The sequence below is a fragment of the Gracilinanus agilis genome, chromosome 5 (assembly GCF_016433145.1).
Source record: "Gracilinanus agilis isolate LMUSP501 chromosome 5, AgileGrace, whole genome shotgun sequence".
NCBI lineage: Eukaryota > Metazoa > Chordata > Mammalia > Didelphimorphia > Didelphidae > Gracilinanus > Gracilinanus agilis.
Window position 1 is genome coordinate 34609272 of NC_058134.1, and position 17444 is coordinate 34626715.

At 38.3% G+C, this 17444-nt stretch overlaps 1 protein-coding gene across 1 annotated transcript in view; it reads right to left on the minus strand.

Moving 5' to 3' along the window:
* RAB5A (RAB5A, member RAS oncogene family) overlaps positions 1 to 16800 on the minus strand; it is a 42908-nt gene extending 26108 nt beyond the window's left edge. Inside the window, exons 1-2 of the mRNA XM_044677623.1 lie at positions 16542 to 16800; positions 12969 to 13224 (exon numbers count right to left, since the gene is read on the minus strand). Of these exons, the coding sequence (XP_044533558.1) occupies positions 12969 to 13131 (163 nt within the window). The 5' untranslated portion in view covers positions 13132 to 13224; positions 16542 to 16800. The remainder of the gene's footprint in view (positions 1 to 12968; positions 13225 to 16541) is intronic.
* Positions 16801 to 17444: the final 644 nt, after the last annotated feature.

A 17444-nucleotide genomic window follows, 5' to 3' on the forward strand; every position in this document is an offset into this window, starting at 1 on the left:
TGTATAAATTATTCTCTTGGTTCTGTTTACTCCATCCAGAATTGCTTTTCTATCATTTCTTATGAAACAATATTATTCTATTACATTTATATACCACAATTTGTTCAGCCATTTCTCCAAATATCTAAGAACCAACTAAAAACTTTTCCCCCCACTCCCAATCTTCCTTTCAGAATCAAACATCTAGCTTTCTTTTCAATTATTCTCTTCTTGGCATTATTTATACTCTTTTAACTTCTTTTCCTATCCCATATGTCTATTCTTTGGTCACTTGACAACTCTCATTTCAAATCAACAGTAGCTAAGTTATAGACTAAAAGTTATAGACTGTCTAAAAGCGAATGAATCTTAGCACTTGCCCTTTTGCTACTTGGCCATTGTCACTACAGAATGATAGGGAGCTGCGTAGGACTGAAGACCATTTTATTTTTATTTCACAAGCAGCTATATAGTCAAAGAATTCATCTACAAAGTAGCCAGCCTATGTGCATGACTTTATGAAGGTACCACTATTTAGGGGAACAATAAATCATTTTAGCTTACATAGAGCATTTAGATAACTCAATAGATTTGCCCCTCAGACAAAACAAATTTTTAGGGACTGGTCAAAGTACTGTTTTTGCCTTTCTTTTGAATAGTAAATTGGTTATGATACTGGGTAGGTGAGGGAGGAGATAAACATGTATATAGCACCTACTATGTGCCAAGCACTTTAAAAATCTTATTTTTCACTTGATACCTTGGAAGGTAGATGCTGTCATTATATCCATTTTACAGTTGATGAAACTGAGGTAAAAGGGTAAGTGATTTGCCCAAGGTCAAACAACTAATAAGTGTCTTTGAGGCCAGACTTGAATTTAGATCTTCCTGACTCCAGGACTATCTGCTGTGCCATTTTGTTATTTCATAAACTACAGTGGAAAAGTGGCAGGGAGATAGATTAGGAGAATACTAGTTCAAGTAATAGTGTGATATAGTAAATTGGGGGCAGTGGGAATGGGAAGGAAGGGATATTTAGAGATACTAAGCTAAAATCCAGACTAATGTACTATATCACCACACAAGAGAATATCATAGGATCTGTTACATGAGGAATTAAAATATTTTATTTAGGCAGCAAAGTTTATTTTAGCAACTGGGCAGTACAGTATATAGAGTCCTGGACCTGGAATCAGAAAGCCCCAAATTCAAATCTGTTCTCAGATATTACCAGCTGCATGACTCTGAGCATATCACACTCTGCCAGTTGCCTCATCTTAAAAGTGGGGGTAATAATAGCAGCTATCCTCTAGGGTATTTTGTCTAGAAACAAAATGAAATAACTGTAAAGGACTTTGTAAACCTAGAAGTACTATATAAAACTAGTCATTGGATGTTTTATACTCTTATCTGAAGAGAAGGATTTCCTACATGAAATCTTCCATACACTGGTGTGGGAAAAAATGAATAAGAATTAGTCTGTCCCTACTTGATTTTACATATTCTGAGTGTATATCATTTTATTCTTATGGTAAAGTTTAAATTAAATCAAGATAGCTCTTTAGAATAACATTTTAGATTAATGCATCTTTGAAAGTTCTTTGGGTTTGCACCAGCTACTTTTATAGACAAAGTTCATCATAAAAATTAGTTTATCACTTCTTTGTTGGCATGAATCCAGGCATTTTTACTGTTGACTTAATAATTGATTTTTAATCACAGAATTATAAAAGGAAATAGTGGGCTATGAAAATGGATTCTTACATTGCCTCTTAACATGTATAGGGATAATAAAACCAACCGAAATTAGTGGCACAGTACAAAAAGGATAGGCTCTACAGTTTAAAAAACTCCATTTGTATCCTGCCTTAATAACACTAACTACCTGCTATTTCCTCTCTGGGCCTCAGTTTCCTTAAATGGTCTCATCTCCTTTAGCTCTAAATCTACCTCATGAAGTCAGTATTTAAATATAGTCTGTAGATTGGTAGAAGATATCAAATTAGTTCCTGAAAGCATCTTAATAATTGTAATAAAATCTCATTATTGAGATCACCAATTTCATCAGCCACTAGAATTAAATATACATTCCTCAGCCTGGCATTTAAAAAGGACTCTGCCACCTGACTCCAACTTGTTTCTAGTGTTATCTCATTTATTCTCTTGCAAATATACTACATTCTAATCAAATTGATGTTCACTTTCCAGACCCCACATATTTCTACAAGCTATATTCAAGGCTTATAATGTACTTCCTTAGTTACTCAGAATCCTTATTTTCCTTTTAGAATTAGTTTGACTATATCCTACTAGTTGAAGCCTCCCATACTGTCCCTATGTGCAGATTAACTTGAAATTACTTATTTATGCTATACTATTTCATTACATGAGAAGAGGAGGGCTGGGGTAGAGGCACACTGGAAGGAAAGCCCTGATTTCTGATTTTTTTTCAGCACATACATAGAAAACATTTAATAAATTATTGAACTGGATCATCCTTGTTGTTCCATCCTTTTGGTCACATCTGACTCTTCATGATTCCTTTTAGGGTTTTCTTGGTGAAGATACTGGATGTCATTTCCTTTTCCAGTTCATTTTACAGATGAGAAACAAAGGCAAATAGAGTAAAGTAGCTTGCTCAGGGTCACACAACTAGTAAGTATCTGAAGTCAGATTTGAAATCACAGAAGTCTTCCTGATTCTCTCTCTCTCTCTCTCTCTCTCTCTCTCTCTCTCTCTCTCTCTCTTTAAACGCTTAACTTCTGTGTATTGGCTCCTAGGTGGAAGAGTGGTAAGGGTGGGCAAAGGGGGTCAAGTGATTTGCTCAGTGTCACACAGCTGGGAAGTGTCTTAGGCCAGATTTGAACCTAGGACCTCCAGTCTCTAGGCCTAGCTCTCAATCCACTGAACTACCCAGCTGCCCCACTTCCTGATTCTAAACCCACAGTTCTATCTACTTTATTACCAAAAACTGGATCATTAGATTACAATAAAAACCCATTAATATGGGAGTGCCACTAATTCCCACCTACTTTAGGAAGTGGATACTCCACAGGGAAAATAAATACATGGCAAGTATACTAAGCTAATTTCAGTGCATTCTTCTCCACTAAAGAATTATTTGATGTTTCAGAGATCCCTTTCCATAACATATAATGGTAACTTGATGTCGTCATCTGCCTCTTAAGAATAGGTCAGACTTTTGGACCAGAAATGAATTTAGACTCTAACAATAAACAAGTAATTATTTAAGGACCAACTATTTGTCAGGTACTGTCAGATGCTGAGGACAAATGTATAAACAATGAAAAAAAAATCCTAAATGTAAGGTGCTTATGGGGTACTGGAGGTAGTAGAAGATAACTAATATATATATATATATATATATATATATAAACATAGACTGAACAGAGTTCATAAATACAAATAGGTATGAAGTAGTTAAAATATAAAAGTATGGGACAATCAATAGCTTCATACAGATGGTGCTTGAGAATTACATTTTAAAGATGGAGATTACTCCACAAAAGGTGAGGAATTACATTCTAGGAACAGAGAAAAATCAGTACAAGGCAGAAGACAGGTCACAAGATGAAGTATAGAAGGGAGAGCAAAGTTTAATGAAGCTACAAGGATAGGATGAGGGCCAAGTTTTGATGGGCTTTAAAAGCTCAACAGAGTCTATACTTATACTAGAGGAAATAGGAAATCACTAGAGTTGACAGACTAAGGGATTCACATAGTCAGATTTGTCCTTAAACNTGTGTATAAGTATCTGTATATATATATATATAAATAAACATAGACTGAACAGAGTTCATAAATACAAATAGGTATGAAGTAGTTAAAATATAAAAGTATGGGACAATCAATAGCTTCATACAGATGGTGCTTGAGAATTACATTTTAAAGATAGAGATTACTCCACAAAAGGTGAGGAATTACATTCTAGGAACAGAGAAAAATCAGTACAAGGCAGAAGACAGGTCACAAGATGAAGTATAGAAGGGAGAGCAAAGTTTAATGAAGCTACAAGGATAGGATGAGGGCCAAGTTTTGATGGGCTTTAAAAGCTCAACAGAGTCTATACTTATACTAGAGGAAATAGGAAATCACTAGAGTTGACAGACTAAGGGATTCACATAGTCAGATTTGTCCTTAAACTATCCTGGCAGTTGCAGGCAGGATATACTAGAGGTTAGAGATCAATTAGGAGTCTGCTGCAATAATTAGACCCTAAACTAAGGTTGTAGTTATGTAAGTAGAAAGGGGTTGGATGGGAGAGATACTGAGAATAGACACTGTAAGATCTGGCAAATTACTTAATTTCAGGTTGTCCAAGGAGTCTAGAATAATGCCAAAATTATGAACCTGAAATACTAGGAAGGATGGTAGTGCTTTTTGACAAAAATGGGTGATTCTGGAAAAGGAGAGGGGTTAAGAAGGCAATGAGTTAAATTTTAGGCATGCTAACTTTAAGATATTTCTAGAAGATCTAGTTTGAAATGTCCAACAGGAATAGGTGCCAGGTATGTTTCATAATAAGAGTTCTGTTTATAAGTTATGTATTATGCTTTACATTTTGGACCATAAATAAAGGTTTTAGAATAATTACTGGCTTTAAAGTTGTCAATGGGGGGCAGAGGGTAGCTCAGTGGATTGAGAGCCAGGCCTAGAGATGGAAGATCCTAGGTTCAAATCTGACCTCAGACATTTCCTAACTGTGTGATCCCCAGGCAAGTCACTTAACCCCCATTTGCCTAGCCTTTACCATGCTTCTTGTCTTAGAACCAGTACAGCATATTGATTCTAAGATAGAAGGTAAGGGTTTAAAAAAAAATAAAAGCACTAAGTATAATCATACTCAAAATCTAAATTGGGAGGGCAGGATTAATGAGAATTCTGTCTAAGGAATCTTCATCTATAAGAAGAATATTAAAGAGAACTCCTTCTTGCACCTTAAGACAGCTAGTGCCTAGACTTAGAATTATATACACCTGCTACTTTTCCTATATTCTCAAGAAGTATGTTAAAAGTATAAGATTGTTCCAAGATACGTTTATAATTACAATCTAAACTAAAATGCTTGATGGCAAAGTTTGTGTTAAGACCAAGAAAAAGGAAAAGGTTATCTTTTTTCAAGAATGAGTTCCCAAAGTCTCGGCTTCTAATATTTACAAATCATCCTATTTGTTTTAGGCTTAAAAGCACAAACTTTTTTCTGTTATAATAACATCTATTATACAGAAGACATTTATTCAACAACCTCAACTATATGGAATAGCCAAAAGCAGAACCAAAAAAAAAGGCCTCTAACCTACTATAATTATTGTTGAAAAGTCCACATACTTTTCCTGTGGAAGATCTCCCAAAGTCTTCACTCAACAACTAATGATTCTTAAGAAAAAAAAAAAAAAAAGCTTATCCAAGTAGTATACAGTAGAGTTAGCAATAAATTAGAAGGGGGGCAAGGGATGGAAGGTAAATTGTTAGAAGCAGGCACACTTGACATAACAAAACTGTAACAAACAAACTGAATTATTAAAGCATGCCTTTTGCTACTGTAATGAAGCCATTTAGCATAGGAGCAAATAGACCATTATGCATCAAAGACCTGACAGGGCCATTACTATTCCATCAGATGGTAACATACTAACCGGCATTTTTTATTCCTAAATAATAAACAAATGGCTAAATTTTAATTCTTGCCTACTCCTTTATGAATAAAGCTAGTTGGTGCAGTGGATATTGCTGGGCCCGGGATAAGGAAGATTTCAGTTTAAATCTTGTCTTAGTCAATTCCTAGCTGTGTGACCCTGGCAAGTCACTTCATTACTGTTTGTGTCTCAGTTTACTCATCTGTAAAATGGGGATAACATCACCTAGCTCTCAGGGTTGTTGTGAGGATGAAATGAAAGAACATGTAAAGTGCTTTGAAAACAAAGTACTTTATAAAATGCTAGTCATTAGACTGATGGAATGAAGGAAATGGACATGCTTAATCTGAAAAGGAGACCCTTCAGAGGGTAAATAATAGCAGCCTAAGTATCTGACAGGTTGTCAAGCAGAAGACAAACTGCTACTACTTGGCCAGAGGCAGAAAGATGGACAATGGTGTGAAGAGTAAATCTAACTTTTTTTTATCACTCAGCAATCTTTAAATTAGTCAACCAAAAACTTAAACAACCCTAAGTAACACTAAGTAAGGGAGTTCTCAAGTCACTTACTAAAGTGAGTGACAACTCCAGAGGCCAGAAACCACCCCCTGGGCAGTGCTAAGCAAATTGAAAGACTGCAATTGGTTCCTGTAAAGTGGATGAAGAGACAGGAAGTGACATGGAAAAAGGACTATAAGAAGTCCTGAACTTCCTGTCCAGGGGTCTTTGGCTGGAGTCTTCGGCTTGGAGCTTCGACTGGTGACTTGCTTCTTGGAGGTGGCTTTGGACTTGGACCTCAGTTCTTGGACTGCTTCTGGATCTTCTTTCTTCTTTGGACTTTGTCTTGGGTGAGTGAGTAGCTGGCCTTCCCTTCCTGGCTTCTGGAGAGATTAAGTTACAGAGAGGCTTCCTCCTCCTGGAGAAGGCTACCTTGCTGGAACCTTTAAATAAGACACTACCGGGTCCTCTGGCTGAGGGTTAATGAGCCCTGGCGGGGCTGAGTTGGACACCAGAGCAACATTTAGTGTGATAGGCTAGACATTTTCTCTACTCTCTTCTTACATTTCTCTATTTTCACTCTTTCCACCTCTTTGTAAATAAAAGCTACTAAAAGTCACTTGACTTGAGCTATAATATTCTTTAATCGGTGACCACAATATTACTTTAGAATTTCTCATATTTTAGTCAAACCCTTAAATTTAATTCCTACAATGGGAAATCGCTGACAGGCAACCTTAGGCTTGGTGTAAGAAAAAACATCTTAAAGAATGAGAGCTATCCAAGTGGAAATGGGCGGCCTCAGGAGGTAGTGTATTGTTAGAAAGGATTCTTCATAAGTTATAGGCTAGACCAGTGATGGGCAAACTATTCCCCCACAGGCCAGATTCAGGCCATATTTTGCCCATCTCTGCCTTAAGCAATTCCCTAAACATTGCCCCCACATCCAGATGTAGTGATTAGGGAATTGCTTAAGGCAGTGATGGGCAAACTATGGCCTGGATCTGGCCTGCCGGGAATAGTTTGCCCATCACTTGGCTACACTAAAAGGCCTTTCAAATCTCTCCAACACTTAAGATTTAGTGAACTCAGGCTTCTGATAGCACTGTAAATTTCCCTTCTTCCTAGGCCACTCTACCATTTGGAGGGGGGGCAGGGACCTGGGTCTACCAAGGTTGAACTTCTAGAGATATTCCAGAAGCTGGGACAGATAGAGGAAGGGCAGCAATTGTAGGATCTGACCTGGGAGGTAGGGAGGGCTCCAAGGTGTGGGCAGTTATAGGGATAGGACTTCAGGAACACTGAAGTGCCAAGTCTCGTTTTGGCCTTAGTCTTCATGATACCCATGTTTACTCTTCTTTCTGATCTTAAATTCTTTGACTTAGACATCCCTATGAAGATATTCCTTCATAGATGAGTTTCTGCCCAGATACTGAGGAAGATAGCATGATACTTCTTTGCTGTAACCTTCTTTAGCCTCCATGCCCAGGTCCTACGTGACAGCAACCAATAAAGGAGAGGAAGGACAAGTGGTGGTAGTGTCAAATGTCTGTAGGTTTCTATGTTAGATGTAGCTCTCATTGTTGAGATCTTATCAGCTTGAACTATATCCTAATCCCAGTCTTCTTAAAAAGAATGCTGTCAGATTTTTAGCAAGATTTCCATGGGGGGGGGGGGGGAGGGGGGGGCTTAAAAGAGGAAAATAAACTGATTTTTAAAGCAGTAAATGTTGGTCCCTAGCAAACAAATGTTTGTGAAATGTCCCATTTTTGGATTGTTGGACATAGGGTCACACAAGGAGGAAAAACTCATCTTATTATATATTAAAGTAAGGCTCATGGATAGAGTGTTGGGCCTGGAGTCAAGAAGACCTATGTTCAAATCTGGCCTCAAACATTTATTAGCTGCATGACTCTAGCCAAGTCACTTAACTTGTTTGCATTAATCCACTGGAGAAAGAAATGGCAAGCCATTCCAGTATCTTTGCCAAGAAATTCCCAGAGGCAGTAGCCTAAAGACTAAGACATACTGAACAATAAACTAAGGCAAAGAGAATCAGATTTGGTCAGTGCATTAGGTAGTTTTGGTTCCTCCCCCCTTTGATTCTTTGTTATAAGGGATGGTTCTCTGGGAAAGTGATGCGGAAGTATTTAGAAATGAAGGTGAAGTAAAAAACAAAAATAGCAATAAAATAAAAAAAGAAAAGTCAATTACTCAGATTCTTAAGTTAAAAAAAAAATGGAAACTATCCGTTCCAATAATTTGAACAAGAATACAGCTCAACAAGTGGTCATCCAGTCAGTTTTTCCCTCACCACCTCCAATGAAGGGGACTCCGGTACTTTCTAAGGCAGACCACTTCACTTTTGGATACATTTATTAGGAAGCTTTTCTTTACTTGAAGCTCTACCTGCTTCTCAGTTTTGAAGTAGTTTATTTTTATTTAGTATTTAAAGGATATATAAGGTACTTTATTTTTCCTTTATAGGTCTGAACAGAATGATGCAAAATGAAAACAAATTATATTTGCATCAATCCTCCCCATCCTCAAATATGTTACATATTAACCTATATTCTCCTAGAGATGACATGCCGTCTAAAGGTGACAATGAATTTAATAGTATATTTCTTCTGTTTAAAACTAAAGCCTCTAAAATTTTAAAGTATGACTGCTTCAGAAGATATTTCTCTCGCTGAGAAAGGAAGCATGTTTTCTATAATTTTTCTAAAAAAAAACCACATGGAGATTGAACATACACAATGCTCAATAGAAAAAAAATTGGAGTATTTATTCTAAAGCTATTGTTTCAAAATGCATTTCTTCTCCTTTGCCTTTAGCTTCAAGTTAAAGGGCCACAATGCTACAAATGGCAACATATTCTAGCATGAAGAACACCTGATACTATTCCATTCGCTTGCTTTGGCAAAATTTCTAACCTAGTTTTTATTACGTAGACTACACTTTTCTTCAGTTTGTAAGTCACTTTAGTGTTCATATGTACAGTCATGAACTGGAGTCCATTTTCTGCACCTCTTTTATAAGAAAACTTCTACAAATAAATTTCAAAGAAGACTTTTATTTTTGTCTCTGCATCCTTAATTTCAAGAATAGTGTCTCTGACAGTTGGGCAAGGATCAGGAAGGGCCTTGTGATTTCATTGTTAAAGAGAAGTCCTCCATTTTGAGCCTTCTTTTGCCACAGTAGGTGTGAGCACCTTCTCTGCAATTTCATTTTAGAGTTACCTGGAGTTTAGAAATTATAAGTGACTTTCTGGGGTCACATAGCCAGTTTAAATCCAAGGCAAGACTTGAACCCAGGTCTTCTCAACTTAGAACTATGCTGTCTTTTGTCTGATGCACAGCAAATATTAAATGTTTGATATGTGAAATGAATGGGGACGAATTAATGTATTTCTGAAGGATGTGTAATAATTTATTAGAATTTGTTTTATTAACAATTCTATTGAAAATAAAAGTCCTAGGAACAGATAGGTGGCCAGTGGATAGCAAGCCAGGACATAAATCTGGCCTTAAGATACTTCCTAGTTGTGTTATCCTGGACAAGTCACTTAACCCCAACTGCCTGGCCCTTACTGCTCTTCAGCCTTAGAACCAATTGATTCTAAGACAGAAGAGAAGGGTTTTAAGAAAAATTCTTAGGGTTTTAAAATAGTCCATAATAAAATATAGTATAGTACAGTCCTTAACTTGGAGTCAGAAGACCTAGATTTGTTACTTAACTGCTACTTACTGTGAGACCTTCAGTAGGTCTATCTTCCCTGGCCTTTGGAATAAAAATTCTTTCAATCCCTTTCTAGCTCGAAATCCTATAAATGAATCCAATAAACATTATTCCCAAAATAATGAAAACTTTGGACCTGAACAAAATGCATTTATTCAGGGATGACCACCTTTTAGAGCTCTAAATGTCGAAAAACTAAGTAGTGGTTTATCCTATGAATAAACTAGGAATAAAAGTCATCACACTAGATGGACACCATGGAATGTGCCAAATAAAAATGCTGCAATTAGACAAAGTAAATATGTAGCAGCCTGTGAAGGAGCTGACCAGACAATGATAATAATTTACTCTTATCTACAGCTTTTAACCCCAATTCCCCATTTTTCCCTATATGCCAATACTAAAAAGGTGAAAGAAACTTTTTTAAGTACTTTAAACTGGATGCTGAATTAAACCTAAGAACTAGCCCACAGCCATATCCTGATTTAAGTTCTCTGTGGGTACACGGGAGAGTCTGGAGGGAATCACAGTCTGGGTATGCCTGGACACAGGCAGGGTAGCAATTCTAAAGTTGCTTCATCAGGCAGTGACTTAGTGTGAACAACCCTTGTAGATATTACTTAATAGTCAGTTAAAATGAATGTGAATGTTTTTGTGCCTTCAGGATATTCTAGGGGCTATGGAGACAGATGAAATTACCTTACATAGGGAAGAGTCAGATCTTCAAGGGCTCATTAAATAGCTACTGTGCACCCAGACACAAAGGAGCAGAGCCTAATCTAAAGATTCGGAGACAGAAATTGGATTCAAATAGTTCTTCTAATACTTGCTATATCTGTGACCACCAATATCACCTGGCCTCTCTGAGGCTCACTCTCCCCAGGGGAGGTCTTTTGAAGAGCTGAATGTTGAATGTAAAGCACTGGTGAAGACAGCTTGGCTTAAGTACCTCTTTTAAAACTCTTCTTTCTATGAGGCTTGGAAGACAAGATGCATATATTCTAATGACCACTTGCCTTCTCCCTCTGTAACCTGAAGATGTGCCCTCGTGTCCAGAAAGATGTTGGTAAGCTATTGAAACTGGTCTAATCTAAGGGACCTACAAGTTAATGTTAGCTATTTTCATTCTTACAGAAACAGTCACCTTATAGAAATTGTTCAGACAGGTTACCCTGAAGAGTAAAGATAACAAATAATCCTAAATGTTAGAAAAGATGGTAAACAGCATGGGAGAAAGATGATACAAGTTAGAAATGTCTTGAAGAGAGACTACATGCCAGGAACTGTGATAAGTACTTTACAGGTACTATCTCATTTGATTGATATAAAACCACCCAAGGACATAGGTAGCTATTATTGATCCCCATTTTACAGCTAAGGTAACCAAGGCAGACAGAGGCTAAGTGACTTGCTCAGGGTCACAAAGCTAGTAAACACTAAAGTTCAATTTGAACTCAGATCTTCCAGATTCTAGGTCCAGGGCTCTATTCATTTCACTGCGTGGCCATTTCATAGTAATCTCATAACTACCAGTAGAGAAAGAAAATGTCTAGCAACCACTGTCAGAAGAATTTAAATGACAGGTTGTTTCAGCTGTAATTTGAATTGAACAATATGAAAGATATTAAGGAAACTATAAATCTTTATACAGCAAGTATTCATCACCGAAAGTTAGCTAGCATGAAAGAATGCTAAAATGGGAATTTAAACAATACTTAGCAGCATTAAACAATTCAGAATAGTTAGTAATGGTTGCTATATTCCAATTAAAATACAGGAGTTTATATTACATTACTTGAAATTACTGCCACCAGAAATTTTGGGGGGTAGAACCCTACCAGAAAGCTTTAAAACCTTTAATACTCAGTCCTATTTTTATTTAGATAGAACCTTCAAAAACAGTGACATCTTAAATCAAATTCAGATCTTTTATTCGGTTTTTTTTTTTTCGGTTTTTTTTTTTTTAAACCCTTGTACTTCGGTGTATTGTCTCATAGGTGGAAGAGTGGTAAAGGTGGGCAATGGGGGTCAAGTGACTTGCCCAGGGTCACACAGCTGGGAAGTGGCTGAGGCCGGGTTTGAACCTAGGACCTTCTGTCTCTAGGCCTGACTCTCACTCCACTGAGCTACCCAGCTGCCCCCTTTATTCGTTTTTTTTTAAAAACTGTTCTCAAAGAATAATATAAACTTGTCTACTAAGAAAAATGTAGGTCAGGGGATCATAATTGCAATTAGAAAATGTACAAGTATAGGGCAAAAAAAAAGTTATTTTCTTTCCAAAGCATCTTTAAAAAAACAGACTATTATTGAAAAGTAAAATTTCAGAAAATAGTTGGATTATACCTCACCACATTGGGTCATTTTTCCAGGTGACCCTTGGTGTAACCATACTATTTGCATCAATCTAAGTGGGAAGTATCCAGCTACTATTAGAAATTGTCTCTAATGGTATCACATACATTTATCCACCTTGCTTTCTGCATCAACCCACTTGTGCTTTTGAAGTGATTTTTCATGAATAAATTGAAGTATCTAAAAGCATTTAAAAGATGAGAAGAATTTCAGAAAGATTAAATAAATTTCCGAGCAATCAGGTTAGCTACAAAAAAAAAAAAATCAGGCCTTCAGCATGTGCTCTTCCTAATGTTACACTACTAGGCCAAAATATAATGAAAATCTGTTATTTCTGGGATGAGTCTGAGGACCTCAACTCAAAATCTTCCCTGACACTTCTGACCTGGAACCTCAGTGAGGGGGTTACATACAATGGCCTGCCTGTGATGCTTTTTCTAGATCTAAATCTACAATCTTGCATATTATAGCATCATATCCCCCTTCAAGGTGGTAAATCTAATGGAATCAAAGAAAGAATATATTTATATCATTAGTTAAGTAGCTATTTATTACTGAATCACTTGCAGGACACTGGTCACAAATGTTCATCTTAATCACCATTCTTAAGTGAAAGTACTATTATTTCATCCTTAGGAAAGATATTAAAACATTCTAAAGATTCTAAATAACAAAGATCATATAAACATGATTCAAGTCAGTGTGGGAATAAATTCAGTAGAGTAAAAAAAGTGTTCTCACCCCCAATGGTACTCTCTTGAAATTCATGAAATTGGCCCTTCACAAATCGAAGCACAAGACTTGATTTTCCAACTGCAGATTCGCCCAGAAGTACTAGTTTGAACTGGCAAATTTTATTCCCAGTATTTGGCCCATTGGGTCTTGTTGCTCCTCGATTAGCCATGTCCAAATTAGAATAAAGTCCCTAATTTCAGGTTCTTAAATGGTAGACTTCCAGGATGCAAGCGTCAATATTTTTCTTTCTATTGGCAATAATCTGTTAAAAACACAATGAATATCAAGTTATTAATTGTAGAAAACAGATCAAAACCAATATGAATTACTTTAATAAGTTTTGACTACTGTTTAATATTTCATGACAGTTACTTGATTTTCTGTGAAATAAACTCATTTATTTTTGTAAAGTTTGCTAATTTTTAATTTTGCAATTGAAAATGTTAAAGATTATAATCTTTGAAAATTATTCCTGTGCTACCATGGGGACATTTTATTTTGTCACTATGGAAATGTTTTCTTTTTCGTTAATGATTGCACAGCTATTTCCTATATACATTTTTTCAGTAATATCTTGCATAACATGATATCCATATGCATATCTTATACATGTTTTAAACCATCCAAGAATATAGGCAATATAGTAGTTAAAAACTACTCTATCCTGCTTCTTTTCACCTTTAACTTTCTTAAACTTAAGAGAACTAGTGACTGTTAAAGATAATAGCCAAAATTTTTCTTTGAATTTCAACCCTTGTTACCTACATACCTATACTTTTTCTCTATACACTTCTTAAAACGTCACTGAACTTACAGATACTTCCAATATTATTTCTGACCTACTCTTTTAAGAGGCCTTGAATTCAATTATTATTTAACTTCTATTATAATGTAGTTTTCATAATTAACCATCAATAAATAAATATTATTCATTGTTCTTAGAAAGCAGTCAGGTGACTCAGTGGATAGAGCCCTGGGCCTGGAATCAGGAATACTTGAGTTCAAATCCAACCTTAGATACTCACTAGCTGTGTGATCCTGGGCAAGTCACTTAACCTCTGCTTCAGTTAATCCACTGGAGAAGGAAATAGCAAATCGCTCCAGTATCTTTGCTAAGAAAACTCCATATGCCATCAAGAAGAGCTGGACTGACTGAATGACTAAACAAATTGTTCTTAGGCCATAAAACACATGTGGAAACATCTGCCTACAAGAATCATTCTTAACTAATGGGAAAATAGGTTACTAAGTGTGCACATCATGGGGACAATGATTAAATGCTAATGAAATATCTGGTAGACTTAAAATGCATCAACACACCTATCTAGGATATGACCTGGCAACAGAAACACTCCCTAGTTGTGTGATGTGGTATGATTTCTAAAAGTGCCTATTAGATTACTGAGCAAAGGACTTTATGTTTAGACTTCTTAGTTATCTAACAGTAAGCTCTTTGAGGAGAGGAACTTTTTTTGACTATGTACATACAATGCAAAGCAAATATAAGGCACTTGTCAAGTGCTTCAAGTCAACTCAACAAGCATTTATTAACTATCTACTACTATGTGTATAGTCTAGATATTTAATAAATGTTTACTGGCTGACTGCCAGGTACTATGCTAACCTGGAATTAAAGGGAAGACAAAAAACAGTCTCAGTTCTCAAGCTCAGATTGAATGAACTGCTGTACTAATTCCAAAATTTAAATCAAAAGGCTGGAAATTGTATAAAATTAGTATAAGTCTGTTAGGTTGGTAGTAATAGCAATGAGAAATAGAAATTCATAATAACAATAGCTAACATTTCTATTGTACTTTAAAAGTTTGCAAAGCACTTTACAAATATCAGTTTAAACTAAAAATCTGGAGATTTATTTAGTCATTTCAGTCTTGTCTAACTTCCTAACCACTTTTGGGGTTTTCTTGGCAAAGACACTGGTTGTTTGCCATTTCCTTTTCCACCTCAATTTACAGATGAGGAAACTGAGGCAAACATGGTTAAATGACTTGCTCAGGGTCACCCAGCTAGTGTCTGAAGCTATATTTAAACTCAGGTCTTCCTGATTTCAGGCTCTACACTCCAACATGCCACCTAGCTGCTCTAGGTGCACCAATCACCCTCATTTTACAGATAAGTAAAGGGAGGCTAGAGAGATTTCCCTAGTTTCACATTGTTAATATCTGCAGTAGGATTTGAAACTCATGTCTTCTTTACTCCAAGTGCCATACTCCATCTACTACTTCAATGCTTTAAGAGACCAAACCAAAATGCTTTAAGATTAAATTAAACTCTGTACCTTCTGTCTTGGCAAGGTGTCAAGGCTGTGATAAGGGCTAGGCAAAGTGGGTTAAGTCATTAGTCCAGGATCACAAAGCTAAATAGTATCTGAAGTCACATTTGAATCCTGGACCTCCCCTCTCTAGGCCTACCTCTCAATCCAATGAGCTGGCCCTCCCAAGACAGACAACTTTAAAAGCATTTATTTACTAAAATTGTTAAGTTTACCTTTCATTCAGGACTACTGACTTTCAGTGACTATTTTGATATTTAAAGTTTGGTATATGCTTTCTAATTAACTAAAAAGATTATCAGAAAGGTTTAATTCAGTTTAGTTGGATGGACAAAATTAAGTAAAAATAATAAAAACAGGCTTTCAAGTCTTCATATTTACAAAAGAAGATAAGGCTTTCATATCACACCACTCATTTCTAATAGAATATTTAAATTATTTATCACAATATTTTAATAATTTGAAAGACAGTTAAGTGAATGATATCAAAGGTATTTCCTCCCACCCCACATTACTGCGGGCTTTAAAAAGAATTCCGAAATATTAAAAATATAGACAAAGTAAAAGTTACTTACTTTTGGGCTCAGAATAACACTAGTTAATGATGATATAGTACTTTAAGGTTATCAATGCCCTTTACAGATAGTGCATTTTATCCTCAAAACAGGACTAGGATATCTTACCTTTGAATTTTTAAATTACCGCAAAAAAGTTTTTTGTTTTTAATCTTTTTGGGAGGAGTGTAGGGCAAGGATTTCAACTGGGTAACCTGGACATTTACTCCCAACCCAGGCAGAGAGGCAACTCAGCCACCAAGGGCCCCGGAAGAATACAGAGTTAGAATTACAATGTTTTTAAAAACAGCGATCTCGACATAAAAATGATTTTACCTACGAGACAACACCCAGTTTTTACTAAGTGCCAGCGGCTCCTAAAAGGACCTTGAGATGATCATTTCGTCCAATCCCCTCACTTAGCCGAGAAGGAAACTGAGGCCCGGAGAGTTCGGGAGAGCAGTTCGAAACCCTCGGGGGCATCCCAAATGCCTGCGGCCCTGGGAGCCCCACCACATCCCAAATACCCAAGTAAGGATCTGCGGCCCCCAGACTCCGCATTAGCTCAAAGGGAACCCCAACAGGTGGACGGCGATGCTCAGGGCCCGGAGCGGTTCGGTCAGCTAGGGGAGGCCCCAGGCCGCCATCTTGGGCCGGGAATAGGGACACCGACCGGGCCGGGCCTGGGGCCCGCGGCCCGTTCGGAGTTCGGCGCAGCGCGGCTTGGTTCGTTACCTGGTGCGGCGGGACCAGCGTCTCCTCAAGGACGAGGCCTGGGGCCGGCGTCTTGTCCGTGGCTTGCCTTCGCCTCCTCGAGCTGCTCCCCTCCCTCAGACTGGCCGGTGTGGGGCTCGCGCCGCTGGGGCCGCCCCCGTCGGGCTCCGTCCCCGCCTCCCGCCGCTCCTCCCTCTCGGCCGTAGCCGGGCGCCCACGGCCCTAGCCGCTGCCGCTGCTGTTTCCTTCTCCGCCCCTTCCTCCTCCGGCTCCCCCGAACTCAGCAGCCGGGCGCCTTCCGAAACCAAAACACAAACACCAACCCAAGCACGGCCACCACTTCCGCCCCCCGGCGCTGACCCCGCCGCCGCCGCCACGTCCGCGCACGTACCGCGAGGCGTGTGACGTCACTTCCTATCGCGGACCGGCCCAACGCCTCTTGCCCCTCCCTTTGGCCGGTCTAGGCCCCGCCCCTCCCTCGGCTCCTCCTTGCTCTCCCTCACTTTCCGCCCTCTCCCCTTCCTCCCCTCCCCCACTTCCCGGCTCTGCTCTGCCACCTCGAAAGCCGAAACTTAGTCCCTCAAGTGTTGTGGCCTGCCGGGGTTACCCCGTGCGGCGCACCTCTTGGATACCATAGTCTCAGGTGCAGTCTCAGTACTGCCCTACAGGGCAAGAGCAACCCTTGAGAACCCCGACTGCAGGCTTGTATGTAGCACTTTTCAGCCTTTCAAAGCGCTTCCCTTTGTAGGAGCCCAATCGTTGGCCATTCTGGCAGGCCCCGTTCTTGGCACCTTTTCACAGATTAGGGAAACTGAGGCAGGGAACTATGACGCGACCTGGTCAACGCCGTCCCCTAGGTTGGGCGTGCCCGATTTGAACTCTCCTCTGGCTCCTGGGCCGATGCTGCCCATTGGGCTGCCCAGC